The following is a 23,289-nucleotide window of genomic DNA, read 5'->3' on the forward strand; positions in this document are numbered from 1 at the left end:
TTGATTCCTCTTTTGTTATTGTGTTCAGCTAAAAATATGAAACTAGAGAACATTCGTTAATTTTTCTAGTGATTCTTTTACATTTGTTTATATAAAATATGCTGACCATCTTAATGTCATTTTACAGATTACAGTGGCATTCAAAGCAACTTTGATATAATTTACTCTGTAATTGAACAGAGATGCTAGTGATGTTTTTGTTTAAATAATTTTAAAAGAAGTGCTATAATCACATGGATGTAATGTTTTATTTATTTCTACACATTAACATACAGTGAAAGCTAGAAGTCCTCCCCATCTCTCGCATCACACTGATAAGAACTATTTGTTTCTCACATATTGTTGAGGAGACCCTCTTGTTTATGGAAACAAAAATGAATATATGTTCCTATTTTTGTTGCATTTTTTGCACAAAGGTTACATGCTACATACACTGTTCTAAACCGTGCTTTTTTCTATAGAGCAACATATCTTAACTATGATGGTGATGATGTATCTCAAAGAAGAGGATGATGATGGTGGTAGTGGTGACCAATCTTTATTAAGTACTTATGTGTCAGCCACTCTTCTGATGTCTTTATATACATTCAGTTACTCAGCTCTTAGGACAGCCTCATGAGGTATAAGTACTGTCATCATCCCCATTGACGGATGTGGAAACTGAGGCACAGAGAGGTTAAATGCCATGCTCACAAAGCTAGTGTTGGTATTGGGATTTGAATTCACAGTCTCATTTTGGAATCTGTGTTAATAATCCCTCTGCTAAGTCTCCTTTCTGAAATCCTCTCAAATCAATATATGAGTTTCCTCATTCTTTCTTATCTCTGAGTATTATGTTTCTACCATAATTTATTTGGATATTTCTCCATTGTGTTTGTTTCTAGTGGTTTGTACAGTGTCATTTTGCACATTTAGTTGAGTATCTGTGGAACAAAATCTCTGAAGTGGAATTGATAATCAAAGGGACCAACTGGGTTTCCTTTTTCATTAAATTGAGGTATTTAGCAAAGTGCACAAATATTGGTTATATTTTTACAAAAGAATATGTAAGAACAAGATTTGTACTAGAGTGCTGGACAGTGCTCCTGTGTGTCTCTCTAGTCAGTTTCTGCCACTATCTCCAGATACCACCCTTTTGATGTCTCTCACCATAGATAAGTTTGGCCTGTTTTTAGACTTTAGTTGTGTAGTATGTACGCTTGTGTCTGGTTTCTTTCCTATCATTACAGGGATGGGATTTATCTTCGTTTTTGCATTTAGCAGCAGTTTATTCTTTCCCATTGCTGTGTAGTAGTCCATTGTATCAATATGCCAAAGTTTGTTCATTTTATCATTGATAGCCATTTCTGTTTCTAGGTTTTGGGTGTCAAGAAAAAGCTGCTCTGAGTACTCATGTATATGTTTTATGATGGACATGTACACTCAGGAGTGAAATTGCTGGGTTGTAGGCTTTCCATGTGTTTAGCTTTCAGTAGTTAAATCCATGCAGTTGACCAAAGTTGTTATATTGGTTTGTGATCTCAATGGTAATGAGAGTTCCAGGTGCTCTACATTTTTGCCATGCTGGGAATTGTCAGTCTTCAATTTTAGTCTTCTGGTATTGTGATATATCATTCTAGTTTTAATTTGCATTTCTCTGGGCACTATTGATGTTGAGCACTTGTTTAGCTTTTTATTGGCGGTTTGGGTATCCCGTTTTCCTGACGTTCCTGCTCAAGTCTTGCCTATTTTTAATTTTGTTGTCTTTCATTTTCTTAATTATGTATAGGACTTCTTAATATGGCTTCTGAATGTGAGCTCCCTGTGGGATTTATGCGTTGCATATATCTTCTCCCGGTTCATGCCTTTTTTCCTCAATATTGTCTTTTTATGAAGAGAGTTTCTTAATTTTTCTGAAGTACAATTTTTTCGTCGTTGTGTTATTGTTTTAGTTAATGCTGTATAAGAAATTTTTTTGTACCCCAAGATTATGAAGATCTTCTTTTTTGTTTTCCTCAAGAAGCTTTAATATGTTTTACCTTTTGTATTTAGTTCCATAATTTGACTGGAATTGATTTTTTGTTGATGATGTGAGGTAGGGGGAATAAAATCTTTAAATTTGTATTCTTTGTTCCATAGTGGGAAAAAGCAACATAGAAGTAAGTCATACTCCTCTTTTTAAATTTTTGTTTGTTTTTTTACATTTCTGATTTCAGATCTATTTTAAAATTTTAATAGTAAACTCTTATTATAATGCTTTATATCCTGACACACAGGATGCCCTGATATATTTTCTTTGGATTCCTTTCCATTGTTCAGATCCTGGTGAGTTTAGACAATTGCTTATTTTAAGTATTCTTATTGATACAGTGATAATTATGGAAAACTTCCACTGATTTTATATTCAATAATTCTCAGGCCTGAAGTAACAATTGTAAATATATGAATCTCTGTCAAGTAAACAGTTTTAAAAACTTTTTCCTTTGATTTGAGTCCTTAGTAATGATCATCTTTGTGATTTTTAACACACTTTTGATGTTTAATTTCTCTGCATTCGTTCAGCTAACTTCTGTGGAGAACTTTATTTTTCACTTCCTGGCTTAGTTATTAAAGTTTGTACCGAGTAGAAAAGTAACTAAGGTTATTGTTTAGTGATGGACTCTGGTCATGTGGGTGCCGGAGGACAGAGTTATTTTCCGTTTTATTTATTACTGTGTTGCAAATGTGAGCAACAGTTTTACTTTTTCTACTCAAAGGTATCTGTCTCATACTACCATTTTTATATAGTGTGTTTAGTAATGTTTTTGTTGTTATCAAAAAATTATGGTATTTGTTTACTACCATGATTGAAAATAATTTGATTCAGGTTTCTGCTTTCTCTCTCTCATTGTAGAGCTTTTAACTTGTTTACTGTCCTGGTATTCTAAAATTCTCAATTGCCGTAAATATTTTTATATTCTTTTGGATTGCCCAATCTAGCCAGATTTTTTTAAAGGTAGGAAAGCTAATAATGGCTTTTAAATTTTTCAGTAGTTCTATTTTACATGGTTAATACTACCTGCATAATAGCTTGGATTTGCCTCTTGGCCCCCAAAGTCTGCAATATTTACTGTCTGGCCCTTTATACTCTACTTTTCCCTAGGTTCATTCTTCAGCAGGAAACCTCTTTGCATTTGTGCAGGTCAAAAATGCTCTTGTGGGATTAATAACAGAATAATAAGGAACTGAAACAACTCAACATAAAAAAATTTTTTGATTTAAGAAATGGGCAAACGAGCGGGCTAGATATGCTGAAAAGAAGACATATAGGTGACCATGAAAAAATGAAAAATCCCACCATTGCTAGTCATCAGGAAAATACAAATCAAAACCACAATAAGATATCTTACCCCTGTTAAATGGTTTCTGTCAAAAAGACAAAAAATAGCAGAATGTGGAGAAGAGAACTCTTATACATTGTTGATGGGAATGTAAATTAGTGCTACAATTATAGAAAATAGTTTGTAAGTTTCTTAAAAAACTAAAATAGAGCCACCGTATGATCCAGCAATTTCCCTGCTGAGTATATATTCCAAAGAAAGGAAATCAGTATATTGAAGAGATGCCTGCACTCACATTTACTGCAGCACTATTCATGATAGCCAAGATATACAGTCAACCTAAGTGTCCATTAGTCCATCAACAGAGGAATGGGTAAAGAAAATGTGGTATATAAACACTGAGGAGTACTACTCAGTCATAAAAAAAGGATGAAATCTTGTCATTTGCAGCAACATGGATGAGCCTGGAAGTTATTTCGTTAAGTGAAGTAAGCCAGGTACAGAATGACAAATAGTGCATGTTTTCACTCATATGTGGGAGCTGAAAAAGTTGATCTTATGGAGATAGAAAGGAGAATGGAAAATACCAGAGGCTGGGAAGGGAAGGGTCTAGGAAGAGGGGGTGAAGTAAGATTGGTTAGTGAGTACCGAAGTACAGATAAAAGGAATAAATTCTGGTGTTTGATAGCATGGCAGGGTGACTATAGTTATCAACAATCTATTGCATATTTATTGCATATTTTATATTTCGCAATTTGATTTGGTCATTACACATTATATGTATGGATCAAAATATTACATGTATGCCATAAATATATACAATTATTATGTATCAACAAAAACACGTTGAGAAAAAAATGCCCCTGTGGAAGCAGTGCCCTGTATGACCAGTGACAGAGGTACTCATGCCTTTGTTCAGTCATTGTTGCCTTCTGTTTCAACATCTAGTTTCTTTTTCATTCTGTGTCACATTAGTTTGAAATTTGAAAAATAGCAATTTCTTTTTATTTAATTTTATTTTTAATTATTTTTAGAAACAGGGTCTCGCTCTGTTGCCCAGGCTGGAGTGCAGTGGTGCAGTCTCAGCTCACTGCAGCCTCAAACTCCCTGGCTCAGGTGATCTTCCCACCTCAGCCTCCCAAGTAGCTGGGGTTACAGGCGCGTGCCATCGTGCCCAGTTAATGTTTTTTTTTTTTAATTTTTTTGGAGAAGTGGGATCTTACTATTTTGCTCAGGCTGGTTTCAAGCTCCTGGCCTCAAGCAATCCTCCTGCCTTGGGCCCCTCAAAACTCTGAAATTAGAGGCATGAGTCACTGTGCCTGGCCAAAAATAACTGATTTCTTTTAAACTTGAATGGCATATAGAGTATATTTTAAGAACTAAATTAGCTCTTAGTCGAATGTTTTTTTCGATGATATCCAGCTCCCCATGTTGTTATTCTCTGCCAAGGACTATGGAAGGCACTTTTACCGCCTTTCTTCTACCCCTTCTCCAACCCCCTTGAGATGATTAGAGGAGTCTCCGTTTTATAGTGAGGTAATTGCCCCAAGTCTTATAGCTGGTAAGTGGCAGCGTGTTACTGAACGTTTTCTGCAGTAATCTAAAGCAGACAGTGCACAAAAGGAGATGAGAAGCTAAACTAGATATTGAAAGTTTATCCTCAGTTATTAGTTCTGTACTGGAATAGAAGCTTTTCATTGAAATTGGAGGAAAATATGTCTATTCTCACTAGCATCTAACTGGTTTTTATTATTCCAACATTTCTTTGAATTTCCCTGCTGATATTCTGGCCTTTTAACAGACTGCAACTATTTTGAGGCCGTGATTACAGGCTAGTGCTATGGGCATCTCACAAAGGCAGATTGCTCAGAATTGGTCCTAATAGGCTTTTCTCTGGTCTTTTCCCTTTTGTTTACTTAATTTACAGACTTCAGGGCCTCCAAGGGCTGGAGCTGTCTTCTGTCTATCCCTGTATATCCATTACATGGCACTGTGCCTGGCCATGGTGGACACTCAGTATTTGTCAAGTAAATGGGTGAATTGTAAGTTAGAGGCTCATCGTAGTATAGTTGAGTAGTCTAGCTGGAATTCAGTTTCCTGTGTTCTCATCTCTGCTTCCCTCTTGCTGTGATTTTTGTCATTAACTGTTCAGCATTTGATAAGGTGAGGGGTTTGTTAGGCATCCTGATACCGTCTTTTTAGATCTGTAATTGTAGATTGTGAGCTTCTGATTCTTCCCTGGGAAAATTTGCCCCTTCCCTTCCTACTCTATTGAGGTCATCTTCCATTTCCTTGTCTGGTTGTCACTTATTTGCTTCCTTTTTTTTTTAATCTAGCTTTTTTGTTTCAGATATTTTATTAATAAGAGCTTCCCAATTGGAGTTTTATCCACTGTGGGCTCCTTCCCTTATTCCATAGTCACTTTTTAGCTTTAAGAGTCAATGCAGAAAGAGAATTTAGTGAAGGGATCTGGTAAACCTACAGCTTTGACTCTTACAACCCCAGTTATCTGGCATAGTGGCCAGGATGGAGGTGTCTTTCCAACTTGCTTTGGTCTTTATAAGAGAGTAGCATTAAGATTTCAATTGTTGCATTTCAGAGAGGCAGTGTCTGCATTGTGTTTGGGAGCAATGACCTGGCAGCCAAGCTCCTTTGAATCTAATCCTTAAGGCATGTAACTTTTCTGTGCCCCAGTTTTTTAACATATAAAATGGGGCTAATAACATACTTTCTCCTACAGTTACGGTGCTGGACACAGTCAGTGCCTGGATTGTTCACAGTCAATGCCTGTAAATATTCTATAAGTGATGTGCTGTTATTGCTTATTTATTTTTTGAAATTATTTTTCTTTTGAGAAAGGGTCTCACTGTGTGGCCCAGGCTGGAGTGCATTGGTGCTGTCTTGGCTCACTGCAGCCTTGACCTCCTGGGCTCAAGTCATCCTCCCACCTCAGCCTACCGAGTAGCTGGGACTATATGCGCACACCACTAGGCCTGGCTAATTTTTTAAAATATATGTTTTGTAGAGATGCGATCTCCCGGTGTTGCCCAGGGTGGTCTCGAACTCCTGAGCTCAAGCCTTCTACCCACCTCAGCCTCCTAAAGTGCTGGGATTACAGGTGCGAGCCACTGTGTTCGGCAATTTATTGATTTTTGAGCTCTTACAGGGCTCTTCCTCTTTGCTGCCATAATTGTGCTTTACTTATCTTCATCAAACATTGTTATGATCCGATTGTAGACCCCTGTGACTTTTCACCTCTTCAGGGACAGGAACCATGTCTTATCGTTATGTCTCCAATGCCCTTTGCAGTGTTTGGTCCATTTGTATTTGAGGAACTTGAAGTTGAACTTGACCATGGATAGTTAGAGAGGTGTTTTTGTGCTTCGTAGCCTCAGAGATACTGCTCTCATTGTGTCTGATCAGCCAATGAATATGCAGAGTGATAACTGGGCTTAAAGGGCATTGAAAAGGATGAAGTCTGATTATGCTTTCTGAATTGCCCAAATGTAGGGGGCTGATTTCTCTTTTACCCTCATAACAGAGTCAACATTTCAATTTATAAAGTAGGTGGTCCAGTGTAAAACGAGGGTATGCTGTAAGCAGTTAACACAACAGAAGTTAGGAAAGCAAAGTATTAGATTAGGAAAATGGCATGAAACATTAGTCTGAATAAAATAAAGAGACATAAGGGCCAGAGTTTTTGTTTATTGATGTGTTTTTGTCACTCAAAAAAAATCTCAGCAGTTAAATGTGGGAGAGAGGTGCTGCTAGAATGAATCTTTCTTTTTGCCCTCAGGATTTGACGGGATCTGAACTATACACCCAGGCGGCCAGCCTCCTGCATCCTGTGGTTTATACTACTGCTATCATTCTCCTCTTATGTCTCTTAGCCGTCATTGTCAGTTACATATACCATCATAGGTAAGAAATACATCTCGGCAAAATAGATCTGCAGACTTTGATTTGAAGGACTTTATTTCACGTTTAATTAGAATAAAATTGAGTTTGTTATCATCCTGTATTTCCAAAGTAAGGATGATTACTTTAGAATATATACATGCCTTATTCATTTTGTGCCATTAGAGACATAAATAATTAGTATTTGAGATGATAAATTCAGTTTTTACAGCATCCAGTCAGTTTGCTGGGTTTGTATCTAGAAAAGAATATGGGAAATATGTATTGCAGACTGTGGGGTGGGTCACAGGGGCAACAGGATGTAAAGTGAGGCAGAAGTTTCTTACCTGCAGTTACCTAAAGGGGTATCTCTAGGTATCAGACTGTATTATTACTATTATTTTATGACTTTTTGCCTATTATGATATTCTTTATTTTATAGATGGCATTTTTTTTTTTTTTTTTTTGATACGGAGTCTCGCTCTGCCGCCCACGCTGGAGTGCTGTGGCCAGATCTCAGCTCACTGCAAGCTCTGCCTCTCGGGTTCACGCCATTCTCCTACCTCAGCCTCCCGAGTAGCTGGGACTACAGGCGCCCGCTACCTCGCCTGGCTAATTTTTTGTATTTTTTAGTAGAGACGGGGTTTCACCGTGTTAGCCAGGATGGTCTCGATCTCCTGACCTCGTGATCTGCCCGTCTCGGCCTCCCAAAGTGCTGGGATTACAGGCTTGAGCCACCGCGCCCGGCCTTTTATAGATGGCATTTTTAAGAAAGCTTGTGGCATTTAAGCATGGGATATGTTTTTTGTTAATTGGAGGCAGAGCTATAGAAACTTTTATTTTGTGGTAGGAAATAATGAACTAAAAGGATTTGCTAAGCAGACATTCACCTTACAAAACGTTTTGCTAGTATATATTTTCCTGTTTAAGCTAGAAGTATATGGCATTTCTTGACATTTAGTTAAGAAACAAAAGGAGATTTTGATATATATAAAAAAGAAAGACTTCAGCATTTTATTATGAAAGTCCAGGAGGAAATGCATTGAGTATTTAGACCTGTGCCAGTGGGTCAAAAAAAGACCCGTTGGCATGTTGCAGAAATCTCTAGGTAGCCAAGCAGGTAATCCAGTCATCTTAAGACATCATAGTAACAAAAGCCCATGCGTTTCTTATTGTGGAGAATTTCTTTAGCATTTAGTGGGTGCAGTGGTTCTATAAATGGCTTTTTGTGTTTAAGTGCATGAAGTTAAATGTTAAGAAACTAGATCAGGTTAAATGATTTCTCAGATCTGTGCGTGTATGTATGTATGTGTGTGTGTGTCTGGTAGTATATGTTTGTAAAATAAAATGTTTAAATATCAAATATTTAACTTTTGCCTTTGATGAAGTTGGAATTAACTTAAGATGAACATCATAGTTTCCTCCTTCATATGTACTAGCCTGAATATTAATATTTTCTCTCTTTTTTAAACAGTTTGATTAGAATCAGCCTCAAGAGCTGGCACATGCTTGTGAACTTGTGCTTTCATATTTTCCTAACCTGTGTGGTCTTTGTGGGAGGAATAACCCAGACCAGGAATGCCAGCGTCTGCCAAGCAGTAAGTCAGAGTGAAAAACCGAAATGGAAAAAATTACTGGTATTAGAAAATAATTTCATTAACTATAAAAAGAAAAAATGATTCTTTAACACTTTTTCGTTAGCTGATTAAAGTTAAATTTAATGTCTATCACTTAAACAATTTGCCAGTATACTTCCCTGTTTTAAATTACCATTTTGCAACTGAATATATAATTTAAACAGCTCATCCCTTTATCATTGGGAATTTAGTGTTACACGTTATAGCTGTTATTACAATGCCTATTATTTATTTTTAAAATTTATGAAATTCTGACTTTAGCTGAAAGAGAAGTGACATTTTCTGATAGCAGAACTTTAAAAATGATTTTATGTGTTGACAAAAACATAACAATTAGAAAAAGAGTTAATCATAAAGATATAAAAATGACACTAGGTTAGGTAAATATGAAGAATTAAAAAATATCTTACTCTTAGTTTCCAATAAGTTATTACATATGTAGCCTTAATGAACAGTTTTCTTGCAGCATAAATATAAAAATGGAAATTCTTCAATCTATGAATAGAAAATATGTAAAATTTTATTTCTGTGTTTGTATATTGTTTTTCACATGCATGATAGCAAGAAGTATAACGTAGTAATTGAAAGTTCAGGCTGCCTGGATTTGGATTTCAGTTTACCATTTATCGGCTGTGTTTCTATGGACGATCTGTTTAACCTTTTTTTTTCTTTTAAAAGTGTAATTAAAAAAATACATAACATGTGATCTCTGTAAACAAATTATTACTGCACAGTACAGTATTGTCACTTGTAAGCACAGTCATCGTGTATGATTGAAACTCGGTATGCATTGAACAACAACCCCTTTTTTCTTCTCCCCCAATCTTATGGCAAGCACCATTCTCTTCTGTGAGTTTGACTACATCAGATACCTCATATAAGTGGAATCATGCAGTATTTGTCCTTCTTTGACTTACTTATTTCATTTAGCATACTGTTTCAAGGTTCATCTATGCTGGTGAATATGATTTTCCTCTTTTTTATGGCTGAATAATATTCCATTGTATGCAGAGACCACTTTTTTTTATGTTTGTTGTTGATGGACATACAAGTTGTTTCTGTCTCTTGGCTACTGTGATTAATGCTTCAGGGAACACAAGAGGGCAGGTATCTCTTTGAGATGTTGATTTTAATGTGTAATCCTTCTGTGTCTCAGTTTTCTCACCTATAAATTAGGAATGATAATCAAGTTGTTGGATGGTGTGATTATTTATGTTAAAAAACTAAAGTAATTTACACAAATTATTAGAATTAATAGGAAAGTTTAGCAAAGAGCGATTACTAGTATGCAGAAATACAACTATGAGAAAACATAATGAGAAGGTAGCATTTACATAGTGTCAAAGACTATCAAGTACCTAGAAATAATGAAAGATGTTCAAGATTTATGGGTAAAATTAAAATATGTATGAAAGAAGACCTAAATAAATGGAAAGATATAATAGGTCAAAGGATAGGAAGACTTAATTTATCAGCGATATGGCAATTCCTTTTAAGATTAATCTGTAGAATTTTTTATGAAACTTAATAAGATGATTTTTAAATTTATGTGAAAATAAATGGCCAAAGAAAGACAAGACACTAATGAAAAAGAGGAGCAGAGCCAGAAGACTGTCTTCTAGTCATCAGGGTTTATGAGGCTATGGAAATGAAACCAGTGTGGTATTAGCGGTAGGCAGAGATAAACTGGCCAATGGGATAGAATAGAGTCCAGAGGCAGACCCACAGGAACTTTGACATACAGCAGAAGGGACGTGCCTTGTCAGCTGGGGAAGAGAGATCACCATTCAGTAAATGGAGCTGGAGAAAATCCATTTGGAAAAAGATTAAACTGGGTCTGTACCTCATGCCACATTAAAAAAAGTCAACTCCAGGTGGTTTAAAGACTTACATATCCAAGCCAACATCTTAAAATCCTTTAAAAAAGTTGGAGACCTTAAGGTAAGGAAGGCCAATAAGACAGTGAAAGGAATTCACTAGAAAAAAAGTAATTTTGACTAAAAATAAGAACTTCTGTTTATCAAGAGTCCTTAAAAAAGCTGAAAAGATAAGTTACAAATTGGAGGAATCTATTTATAATCCATACAACTAACAGCATTCGAGTAAAAAATATATCAGTAACTATAGTCAGTGAGAACACCACAACAAATCAGAAGAAAAAGTAGCAGGAGAATGGGCGAGCATGATGTAGAAGAGCGAACACACAGGTTCAGCACATGTGTGCAGAAATGTTCAACAGCGTATGGGGGTCATGGAGATGTCAATGAAGACGATTAATTGTCATTTTATGCCTTTTCCATCAGCAAAAATTAAGCCTGACAATGCCAAGTCTTGATGAACATGTGGACCCACAGGATCCTTTTACATAGTTGGTGGGAATGTAAGTGGACATCCCCTGCGAGGCATTGCCTTCTATGATTATGTGTTCATGTACCCTGGAACCCAGGAGGCCCACTCCTGTACTCAGAGAGTAACCTTGCCTGTATGCATATGAGTATGAGCATGGATATGAATATTCATTGCAGCACTATACACAATATCAAAAACCTGGAAGCAACCCAAATATCCAACACAGAGAGAGTGAACAAACAAACCCTATGGTATTATACAAGAGTCAGAAGCAATGAATTATAGCAATGCAGAGTAGCACAAATTAGTTTTAAGTGAAAAGGTGAAAAGTAAGTCCTATAAATTAACATTCACCATGTGGTTTTTTTTTTTTAAATAAAGGTAAAAATCACTAAAATAAACAGCTTACTTTTAACAAAAAATAGGTGCAATAAAACTATAAAAGAGAAAGCAAGGGAGTGATGAACAGAGGATGTAGGGTGATGATGCAGAGGATATAATAGGGGGATAGTTACCATTGATGAGGGGGTCATATGATTAGATACAGGTTATTGACAAGGTCCTACCTTGTGTCTTGCTGGTAGATTCTTAGGTACTTATACTGTTAATAATAACTAATTAAATAAAGACAGGTTGTGCTGGGCCCACCCATTAGACTGTGTCATGATACTGTGGCTTATGATTAATCCAATATTGTATACCTGTGATCCAGTTTGAAATGTGGGTATGTAAGAATCGTTGAGAGGATTAAATGACTCATGCATCTCAAGAGTACCAGGCATATACTAACTGTTCAATAAATGTTACCTGTTACCACTATTATGTTAGTGTTATTGATGAAATTACCTCTCATCTGTGTGATATATTTTTGTTTGAGGCTATTACTACACATCTGTAAACAAACTGCCTACAAGAAGTCAGATGATGGGTCTCAGATCAACTCCATCCATGTTTAGAAGATAGCTATTCTGTGTTCTCAGTCATGTGGCTGACTCCCAGTTACCTTGCAGGTCTCACTTTATCGTTACTGTTTCAGAGATTCTGTCCCTGTACCTGTATTATTCTATTTTCACGCTGCTAATAAGAAACATATCTGAGACTGGGTAATTGATAAAGGAAAGAGGTTTAATTGACCCACAGTTCCACATGGCTGAGGAGACCTCACAATCATGGTGGCAGGCAAAGGAAGAGCAAAGTCATGTCTTTCGTGGCAGCAGGCAAGAGAGAGCATGTGCAGGGGAACTCCCCTTTATGAAACCATCAGATCTTGTGAAATTTATTCACTATCACAAGAACAGCTCGGGAAAGACTCACCCTCGTGATTCAGTTACCTCCTACCCAGTCCCTCCCACGACAGATGAGAATTATGGGAGCTACACTTCAAGATTTGGGTGGGGACACAACTAAACCGTATCAGGTCCTTACTAAAATTCCATGCTGCCTATGAAACTTTATGATTTCCTATTTACTATCTCTGACCTTTAAGCTCTCCCTGGACTCCAAGCTCTACAAGTGTAAGAAGTATAGTAGTTGATTCACTGGTTCTTATCCAGGGACCAGCACAAGGCCTGACCCATAGTAGGTGCTGAGCAGATGTTTACTGAGTGAATGAACAAAAAGAAGCCTCTGCACATTAGAACGCATTCAAACCTGGAGCCATTTTGACTCTATTAAAAGAGTACTCAGCACACATTGGAGATAAAGGTCTTCATTGTATCTAAGTGTTCATTGATTTCATGAAGCAGACACATAAATTTATTTCACTAAGGAAATGAATGGAAAGAGGCCATTGTAAAGATGACTGCCTTTCATTGTCCTGAGTGGAATTTTCTATTGTTTCTAAATGGAAAAAGGAATTGCAGTGAGTTTTTAAGGCTTCAAGAACAAATGCCATTAAACATTTACAAAAGAAAAGGGAAAGGCGAATCTAGACGTTTCACTGTCGTTCTCTTCTGTGTTTATAATGTGTTTCCCTTCGATGAAAGACATAGCATCATTCTTATGTTTCTGACGCAGACGTTCCTTGCTTCACTCAATTGTAATACTCAATTCAGGTAATCACCAGCTGAGAGCACAGTGGTAGAATGCAAAATGCACTAGCCTAGGATTCCAGATCCTAGTAGCTAGGTTCTAATTTTGTGTCTGCCAGAACAGCTTACGTTAATAGTCTCTTAACCTAGTAGGGGCTTAATGTTTCTTCTATAAAATGGGTCAGGCTAGTTCAATGTTTGTTAAGGTTCTTCCCTCTCAAAAACTGAGCCCTCACGTGTACATGTTTTTATGTGCAGTTTGTATTTGTACATAATCCATGTAGTTTTGTCTTTATTATCTGTCTTTGTGAGCTCACGTATTTTATGAACAGCATGAATGGGTTGTAATGTAGTTTCTTCCCACACAGTGATTGAGGTTATTAAAGGTGCTACCCACCAGGTACTTCTCTCACTGTGGTTCCTAAATTCATTTCAGGTAAGACCTTAGGTGCTTTCTACGACCTTTTGCTAAAGGTGCTGAAGTTCGAGAACTAAGAAGTTGAGTGCCGAAGTCAAGGAGCATCAACTCAAGTCTGGAAGGGATCTGTGTTCTGGTTCATGATACACTGCCAAATAATTGGTCATTAATTTTTTGGTCCTTGGTTTTCTTAGCTATGCCGTAAAAGGATTCAGCTGGATATTATCTAAGATACCTTGTTGCTCCACCAATCCATGATTGAATTTATTAAATATCGTGCCAGCCGCCCTTGTTAGGTGCCCTTGAGATCTGTTATTTAGAGGATTGCTGCAGTGGCACAAGAGATGTACTTGGAAAAATCTAGTCAGTGAATATTAAGACCATTCTACTTGTCAACTACTATGCATGTGTTATGTCTTAACTTTCATATTAACCCTGGGAGGTAGTTTTTCTTTGTGTATTTTATAACTATATAAACTGAATCATAGGCAACTGAAATAACTTTCCCCAAGTTACTAGGACCATTGGGTGGCAGAGGCATGATTCAAATGCTAGTCGGTTTGATTCTGAGTGCCTCTCAGCCCCTATCACTGTGCTTTAGTACTTAGTAGTGGGCAGTGTAGGAGAGTAGAAAAGGCAAGGGCTTTGGAACCATCTAACTTCAGTTTGAATCACAGCCATGTTACTGACCGTGTAATCTCTGGTGGATGACTTCTCTCAGTCTTAGTCTCTGTTTTTGTATCTTAAGGTTAACACTGACCTAATGGTGATGATAAAAGGATGAAGTGAAATCACATGCAATAATACGTTTTTGGATACATAGCAGGCACTTATTAATGGAAGCTGTTAAAATTTTAATTGTTTATGTATTCATTGTCTGTATGCTTGTATTCATCATAAAGTTTTTTTTTTTGCACAGCTGCTATGCATGTTGCATGGTTGTAGTCTTATTTGTGGCTAAATGAATGCTAGTTTGTGAGAGTTTATAGTTAGATAACAAACATACAGAGTAGAACTTTTTAGGATAATTATTTTATACCCATTTTACAACTTTGGAAATTAGTGTCCTGAGGTAAGGTGGCTTTCTTTAATAATAATCTACTGCATTTAACTAATTATTTACATGCCCTATGAATTAGATTACTCCTAGACAATTTACAGAATTGCCATGTGCATCTCTGATTTATTTGGAAGAAAATGTGGTAACAAGGTTATATTTCATGTAGATGAAGTGTCAGATGGAGAATACAATAGGAAATACTACGTTCCAAAAGATAGGAAAATCTTTCGTACTAGATTTTAATCACTCTTTTTTTCGAATCTTGTAGAATATTCAGTGATTTGCTTTCACGACTGTGTTAATAGATGTCATCATACCCCTAAAATTCCACGAGTAATAATCAGGCTTCAGTATCTTTAAAAGTAAACCTCCTCTGGAAATTTAGAAATGCCGTAGAAAACACTTCAGTGACTAAAGATGGGTTTTGTTCCCTATAGAAAATTCTTTGTTTGACACCTCCTATGTTGAAGTTACTTTTAACCTTTTGTATTTTAAAGCCTTGTCTCATTCTTTTTGACCTTTGTGTCAGAGACACCCCCAGCAATAGTAGAGTTGACCATTTTGAATCAATATCTGATTTGTTTTGAATTTATTGATTTCTGTGCATCAAATTCATTTAATTCTATTTTTACTTAAAATATTTGGTGTGACTTTAGACAGCTCAAAGGGTTATTTTATGCTCTCTGTTCCACTTCTGTCTGTAAATTTTGCTTTCACAGTGCAGTCAGCAAAACTAATGGGAACCACGAAGCCACTTTTCTCTTTAAGAAGATCATTTCTGACGTTTGTAGTTGGGCCAAAAGTGATCCCCTCTCCCAGCACCTCAGAGCCATTGCAAGGTTTACCTGGAGAGGAACCACCCTGGCTTTCCCCTGCAAAATAAGATTTGGGCTTTCAGGTCACCAAGTTTTTGCTGCAGATTTGTTCTCATTAAAATAAACTCAGGACAGTGGTCCATGCTTTTATAATTGACCTTTGATTTTCTTGAGGTTGAAGAGGCATCCCTTTAGAATGACAAATTTTTTCTTGGAATTTCATTAATGGAATTTTACCTGTAATAATTTTTTTTTTTTTTTTTTTTTTTGAGACAGTCTCGCGGTGTTGCCCAGACTGGAGTGCAGTGGCGCAATCTCGGCTCACTGCAAGCTCCACCTTCCGAGTTCACGCCATTCTCCTGCCTCAGCCTCCCCAGTAGCTGGGACTACAGGCGCCCGCCACCATGCTCGGCTAATTTTTTGTATTTTTAGTAGAGACAGTGTTTCACCGTGTTAGCCAGGATGGTCTCGATCCCCTGACCTCATGATCCACCCGCCTCAGCCTCCCAAAGTGCTGGGATTACAGGCGTGAGCCACCGCGCCTGGCCTTACCTGTAATTATATAAAAAAGCAATGATTAAAAAAGGAGAGCAAGTTACTGGTTAAGAAAGCTGGATTATGTCCTTGATACTCCAGTGACATATGACATTTACTTAAACTAAAATTTAAGCCTCTTTCATTTCCTCACATCTTCATCTAGAATTTCATCCTCAACTACAATTGCTTCATACACAGGTCATGTGATAAACAGAAACTTCAGTGTATATCATTTGCATGTATTGCAGTTATCCTATACTTACTGAGCACCTATTATATCCCAGGTGTTGTATCCATTCAGTTCCTACGAAACCCCCAGAGGTGGTGATTAATAATTTTCCACTATTAAATTGAGGAAAGTTAATTTCAGAGAGCTTGCGTTATTTCCTCAAAATCACATTCTTAATAAGTAATATAGTTATTTCTGCTAATTGCTTGTCACGTATAGGAGATTGCTAAATGCTTAATGTGGACAATTTTACTTAACCTCACAGTACTTTTGTATTATTCTTGGTTCTCAAGTGAGGAAGCCAACACTTTAGGTCTTACGTGACCTAAAGGTCTTATGTGACTTTGCTGAGGTCACCCAGCAGGTAAGAGGTGAATACCAGTTTAAAAATCAAGGGAAATTTCATTTCTGAGTTCGCCCTCTTAACCATCAATATATTATTATATTGCTTTGTGACTGCTACAATGTATAAAAGCTCTGAATTATATCTCAGGTCTCTTACTCTGGAACTTACTCTGTGTGTGCTGTGGCTTTCGCCCTGTAGTTACCTGTGCCCTCTATATATTCCTCCTTAAAAAGAATGTTAGAAAATGAACTCTATGCCGGGCGTGGTGGCTCACGCCTATAATCCCAGCACTTTAGGAGGCTGAGGTGGATGGATCACCTAAGGTCAGGAATTGGAGACCAGCCTGGCCAACATAGTGAAACCCTGTCTCTACTAAAAATACAAAAATTAGCCAGGCGTGATGGCACGTACCTGTAGTCCCAGCTACTCAAGAGTCTGAGGCAGGAGAATCGCTTGAACCCAGGAGGCAGAGGTTGCAATGAGCCGAGATCACACTGCAGCACTCTAGCCTGGGTGACAGAGCGAGGCTCTGTCTCAAAAAAAAAAAAGAAAGAAAGAAAATGAACACTAATATATAATGTCACATCTATGAAAAACACACCTTTGGTTTAATGTCCAGGAACCAGTTCCGTCCTATATTAAGGGTCATCTTGGGTATAAACGGTAGCTTGTGGGCTTCCTAGAGCCAGTTGTCAGTTTGTGTATTTGAGGAACGTGATTCCCTGTCATGCGTCTGTTAGAACGCGGTGTTGCCTTAGCAGGCAACAGAGTTGATTATTAAGATAGGCCTTCCTGCTGCTTTCGAATCAGACTTCTGAAAGTTACTTACCAATTTTGAGATAAGCCGTAGTAGGAACATTTTTTTTCTTAGTTTATGCATTCTTTGATCTTTCTTGTAGGTTGGGATAATTCTTCACTATTCCACCCTTGCCACAGTACTATGGGTAGGAGTGACGGCTCGAAATATCTACAAACGAGTCACTAAAAAAGCTAAAAGATGCCAGGATCCTGATGAACCACCACCCCCACCAAGACCAATGCTCAGGTATCTTCTATCTTAGTTGTATTATCTTAAGGGTTAATTAAGTGTTTTGTCTGCTTTCATTGAAGCATAATCATAAATTATAACAAAATTGCTGAGTGAATTTTGGGAAGTAAAAGAACGGACTTGTACGCAGGACCTGCCTGGTTTTGAAAATGACTTTGGTTTTGAAAATGGCTTAGGCATCCTTCTAGCGGTGAGTCCTCAGTCAACTTCTTTACCCTCTGAGCCTTCTAAGATCATCTCAGAAGTGGGGCTGATTCTCCCATCCTCGAGTTGTGAGGAATAAATGAATAAATGGGCAAAGCACTTACGATGGGATTGACCATGTCATAGGCCCTATGAAACTGTAAGCTGTTTTTATTTCCTTGAGGTCATCATCTCAAGTATGTATCAATTTAATTATTCTGTGCAAAAGACAAAAAGACTTGTAATATGTCTTTCCTATCCATTGTAATATGAAAAATGGTAAATGAATTATCATGCTGGATGAGTAAATCTATCAGTGATGACCAAGCCTGTTGAATGTCTGATATGTCACTGGCCCTGGGTCAGGGATTTAGAGAAGCCCCTCTTGCCCTTTGGGAGTTTATAGTCTGCAGGAGGAGACAGGCATGAGCACTGACTGTGCTGTGTGAGAAGCATAGTGGAGATAAGTTATTTGAAAATGTAAAGCAAGAAGCCATTAATTTTGGGGGTGGGGGGTTATTAGGAAATGCTGGGCCACTGGCATGAACCTTACTGTGATCAGGACAAAGTGTAAAAGTGAAGAGTGAGCTGAGGAAACCTTGAGTGCAGTTTGGCTGGAACCTCAGGTGTTTGGTGTCAAGTAGCAGGAATTCAGGATGAAAGCTGGCTTTGAGTCCTCTGTGGGTCCTATTTAAAATGTGGGCAGCCACTGAAGATTTTTAACTAAGGGAGTGGCCTGACACAGTGTCATTTTAGAAGTTAGCTATCGCTCTAGTATGGAGGACTAATCAGAATCCCCAAGAATAAGGAATTCTGCTGAGGTTATTAGGGTAGCCCCTATGAAGACCAGAACAGTGTCATGGAGAACAGAGAGGAGGACCCAAGTTTGAGAGGCTTGAAGCAGTTTCTCTAGAACTGATGTCCAGCTGGATTTAAGAGATGTGTGAGGGAGAGAAATTTGAAGAAGACTGTGAATTGTCGATTCTAGCTGGCTAGCATGCCTTGACAGAGGGTGTTTCCATCAACTGAGAAATAAGATGGGAAAAGCAGAAAGGGCAGGTGGGTGGGGGAGACGTGGAGAGGGGAAACGGGGTGGTAGGCTCATCAATACTTTCTCGTGGAATGTTTACGTTTTTAGAAGTCCATGGCTCAGCAGAGAGGACAAGCTAGAGATTGTCTAAGAGGAGCAGGAGACATTTCCTTATGTTATTCATTATCATCGAAGCCATGATAATGAATAGGATCTCCCAGGCGGAAGTTAGTTAAGAAAAGATTGATACTTGGACCATATTAGTGTTTAATAGATGGGTTGTGGAAAAAAATTACCAAATTTTTGGCTGCAGAAAGAGAACACCCGAGACCATGGAAGATTTGGGGGAGAGTGGGTCTGTGTTTGACAAGGAGCAGCAGGGGTGCTCGGTGGCCCCAGAATTAAATTGTAGGATGAGATTTGACACCTCCCTCACTTCTATTAAGAGAAATGAGAGATGATGGTGTTTGGCTCAGAAACTTGGGAATCTGAAACTTGGGAACCTTAAGGAGCTGTTCCTTCCTGTAAGGTTCTGAGAACAAAGATACAGAGTTAAGGAAAAGACAGCTTGGGCTTCAAACTCTCTGCAGTCCCCAAATGACACACAAATATCCTCTTTGCATTAGACTGCTCAAGCTCTGCCCTCTAACCCTGCTTTCCCCATATCCTTTAGCTTAAGGAAGCCTGAGCAACACTGCCGCCTGGAGGGTGGGACGCGGGGTTTGCCCGTGAGACTCATCTGACCCCACAGAGGACATTTTTAGCACCATGGTGGTGAGTGGGTACAGCCAACAATAAGGTGATAAAGGCAAGGAAGTCATGCTACTAGTGTTTGCAGAAGGAAGAGAGAAAAGAAATGGTAGTTCAAGGAAAGTTTTAGAAGGTGGGGAAACTTGAATATGTGTGTGTGTGTGTATAGGCTGGAAATATAGGCTATATATATATAGGCACTATATATATCTATATAGGCACTATATATATATATAGGCACTATATATATATATATATGTATAGGCTGGAAACTTGAAAAAAATGTATAATATAGGCTGGAAATAAGCAATACAGAAGATTTTAAAGATGCAAAATAGGGTTATTTGATAACAAGAAGACCGGGGTGTTGGGGATGTTGAAAGAAGAGTCACAGAGAGGATGATAGGGCCCAAGATTAATTTTGGAAATAATGCTTTCTTTTCAGGTAAGAAGCAGATGTGAATTAGTATAGCAGGAAGAAGGGGAAGGTCACATATTATTGGCATCTCTCTAATCTGTGGAATGGAAGGCAGAGTTACAGTTTTATAGGGTAATTAGTTTTCTTTTCAGCAGTACTAACATCATGTTAAAGGATTTTAGTAACTAGGTACAACGAAGGAACAATATATGGACAAATGTATCACAGATACTGCCTTTATCCACCACAGATACTGCCTTTATCCACCCAATGCAAGATTTGGGGCTATGTCTCAGGACGGAGCAAATGCAAAATTAAGATTGACTCACCCAGGAGTATCCATCCTGGACGGAAATTTCTTTTTCAGAGAGATCAAGGAGCTCAGAGATGACCACAAAAGTTTTCTTTGTAGGACCAGTCACTGCTCTGTTTCAATCAGCTTTTATTGCACCATCATTTCCCTTGCTGTCCCCTGCTACTCTGTGGAAAAGGGGTCAGGTAGGGCCTCTGCACTCTGTGAAGCTGCTGGGATCCAGATACCCTCCTTACCTCAATCTCAGTGGACTGGGGATGAGATACACAGCAGTGGGCAGTCCTGGGACATGCAGGCTGAGCTGAACATTAATCAGTAATATGTCATTACATTTTTTGTATGAACTATGGCACTTTTCAGTTCACTAGCTGAATCTAAAAGAAGCCAGTTCCCCCCTCCCCGCACAAAAAAAAAAAAAAAAAAAAAAAAAAACTGAAACCCTACCTACAGGTGCAGAGTGTTACTTTGCTTGGCCACAAGATGGCAGAAGCTGATCAGCGTTCCTCTACTCGGAAACTCACTAGACCTGTGCTTTAAAACAAGAAATCTAAAAAACAAAACAAAAACACATTACTGCTAATAAATCAGCCTCCCGAACGAAACTCTCAGCTTATTACTGGAATAAAAATAATAGCTAATCTTCAGGGAATGACTTTTGAAGTACTGAGATGTTATGATAGATAACATGTTAAAAAGCGGAGTGATGAGTGGTTTTTCCTGTGGTTCCTCCTTCCAGATTTTACCTGATTGGCGGTGGTATCCCTATCATTGTCTGCGGCATAACCGCAGCAGCGAACATTAAGAATTATGGCAGTCGGCCAAATGCACCCTAGTGAGTATTTTATGTTCTCTGTGTATTTGACCCAGTTGTTTCTCTTTTAAGTAGTTTCTAGGCATTAGAGGTGATTGCAGTTTCTTAAATAATGTGTTGAAACTTGTAGCATCGATCTGGTTTACCATATTCTTTTCCAGTTGCTGGATGGCGTGGGAACCCTCCTTGGGAGCCTTCTACGGGCCAGCCAGCTTCATCACTTTTGTAAACTGCATGTACTTTCTGAGCATATTTATTCAGTTGAAAAGACACCCTGAGCGCAAATATGAGCTTAAGGAGCCCACGGAGGAGCAACAGAGATTGGCAGCCAATGAAAATGGAGAAATAAATCATCAGGATTCAATGTCTTTGTCTCTGATTTCTACATCAGCTTTGGAAAATGAACACACTTTTCATTCTCAGCTTTTGGGGGCCAGCCTTACTTTGCTCTTATATGTTGCATTGTGGATGTTTGGGGCTTTGGCTGTTTCTTTGTATTACCCTTTGGACTTGGTTTTTAGCTTCGTTTTTGGAGCCACATGTTTAAGCTTCAGTGCGTTCTTCATGGTCCACCATTGTGTTAATAGGGAGGACGTTAGACTTGCGTGGATCATGACTTGCTGCCCAGGACGGAGCTCGTATTCAGTGCAAGTCAACGTCCAGCCCCCCAACTCCAGCGGGACAAATGGAGAGGCGCCCAAGTGCGCCAATAGCAGTGCGGAGTCTTCATGCACAAACAAAAGTGCTTCAAGCTTCAAAAATTCCTCCCAGGGCTGCAAGTTAACAAACTTACAGGCGGCTGCAGCTCAGTGCCATGCCAATTCTTTACCTTTGAACTCCACCCCTCAACTTGATAATAGTCTGACAGAACATTCGATGGACAACGATATTAAAATGCACGTGGCTCCTTTAGAAGTTCAATTTCGAACAAATGTGCACTCAAGCCGCCACCATAAAAACAGAAGTAAAGGACACCGGGCAAGCCGACTCACAGTCCTGAGAGAATATGCCTACGATGTCCCAACGAGCGTGGAAGGAAGCGTGCAGAACGGCTTACCTAAAAGCCGGCTGGGCAGTAACGAAGGACATTCAAGGAGCCGAAGAGCTTATTTAGCCTACAGAGAGAGACAGTACAACCCACCCCAGCAAGACAGCAGTGATGCTTGTAGCACACTTCCCAAAAGCAGCAGAAATTTCGAAAAGCCAGTTTCAACCAGTAGTAAAAAAGATGCATTAAGGAAGCCAGCTGTGGTTGAACTTGAAAATCAGCAGAAATCTTATGGCCTCAACTTGGCCATTCAGAATGGACCAATTAAAAGCACTGGGCAGGAGGGATCCTTGCTCGGTACCGATAGCACTGGCAATGTTAGGACTGGATTGTGGAAACACGAAACTACTGTGTAACGTTGCTGGGCTTCCTAGGCAGAAATTCCTAGAAACTGTGATATTCACATTCCTTCAAGCTATGAACATTTAAAAACTGTTTACAGCCACCATAGGGATTCAAAAGAATTTGGAATAAACTTTGAAGTTTTGGATTTTACTTATATTTATCCCCAAATTGTTGCTATGTTTTAGGATCTGAAATAAAATCTTTCTAAAACATTGTTTTCGTTGTCAAAGCACCAACAGGACATTTTGGGATCTGAAATGTAATTTCTTGGAATCTGTACTTTGTACTTAACATTTCAGGCTTGTATTTAATATAATAAATAGGTGTTTGTTATTGTGTCAATCTGTTATTTTTATATTTTACAATACAAGCATTTAGTTCTACTTTAATGAAATTAGCGGTTTGGGGTAGTTTAATTGGAGTTACACAGAAGTCAGTTGTATATATATTGCATGGTTAAGTGTATTGATTTTGGCACGTAAATCAAAGTGATTTTTGGGTTGCTGGGGTGATTCCTGCACAGAAGTTATTATTGAATGCAAATGAAGAGCTACCATTTAAGGTTCACATTCTTCAATATTGGCTCTTACGTTGACTTTTATTTTGTACTTAAACAGATAAAGTTCCTTAGATTCATGCTGAAGTATTGACTAAATCCCATTCCAAAATTCTAAAAACAGCTGTGCTGCAAAAGTTCTCACTCACTGGTCTTCGCTACACTACAGC

At 38.3% G+C, this 23,289-nt stretch overlaps 1 protein-coding gene across 2 annotated transcripts in view; it reads left to right on the forward strand.

Annotated features, from left to right (window-relative positions):
* ADGRA3 (adhesion G protein-coupled receptor A3) overlaps positions 1–22,905 on the forward strand; it is a 130,359-nt gene extending 107,454 nt beyond the window's left edge. For both annotated transcript variants that reach the window (XM_010377214.2, XM_030924268.1), the window contains 5 exons: positions 7,096–7,220; positions 8,671–8,794; positions 17,517–17,662; positions 21,096–21,191; positions 21,332–22,905. In XM_010377214.2, coding sequence (XP_010375516.2) covers positions 7,096–7,220; positions 8,671–8,794; positions 17,517–17,662; positions 21,096–21,191; positions 21,332–22,574 — 1,734 coding nt within the window. In that variant the 3' untranslated portion in view covers positions 22,575–22,905. The remainder of the gene's footprint in view (positions 1–7,095; positions 7,221–8,670; positions 8,795–17,516; positions 17,663–21,095; positions 21,192–21,331) is intronic.
* The last annotated feature ends 384 nt before the right edge of the window (positions 22,906–23,289 follow it).

Source organism: Rhinopithecus roxellana, chromosome 2 (assembly GCF_007565055.1).
Source record: "Rhinopithecus roxellana isolate Shanxi Qingling chromosome 2, ASM756505v1, whole genome shotgun sequence".
NCBI lineage: Eukaryota > Metazoa > Chordata > Mammalia > Primates > Cercopithecidae > Rhinopithecus > Rhinopithecus roxellana.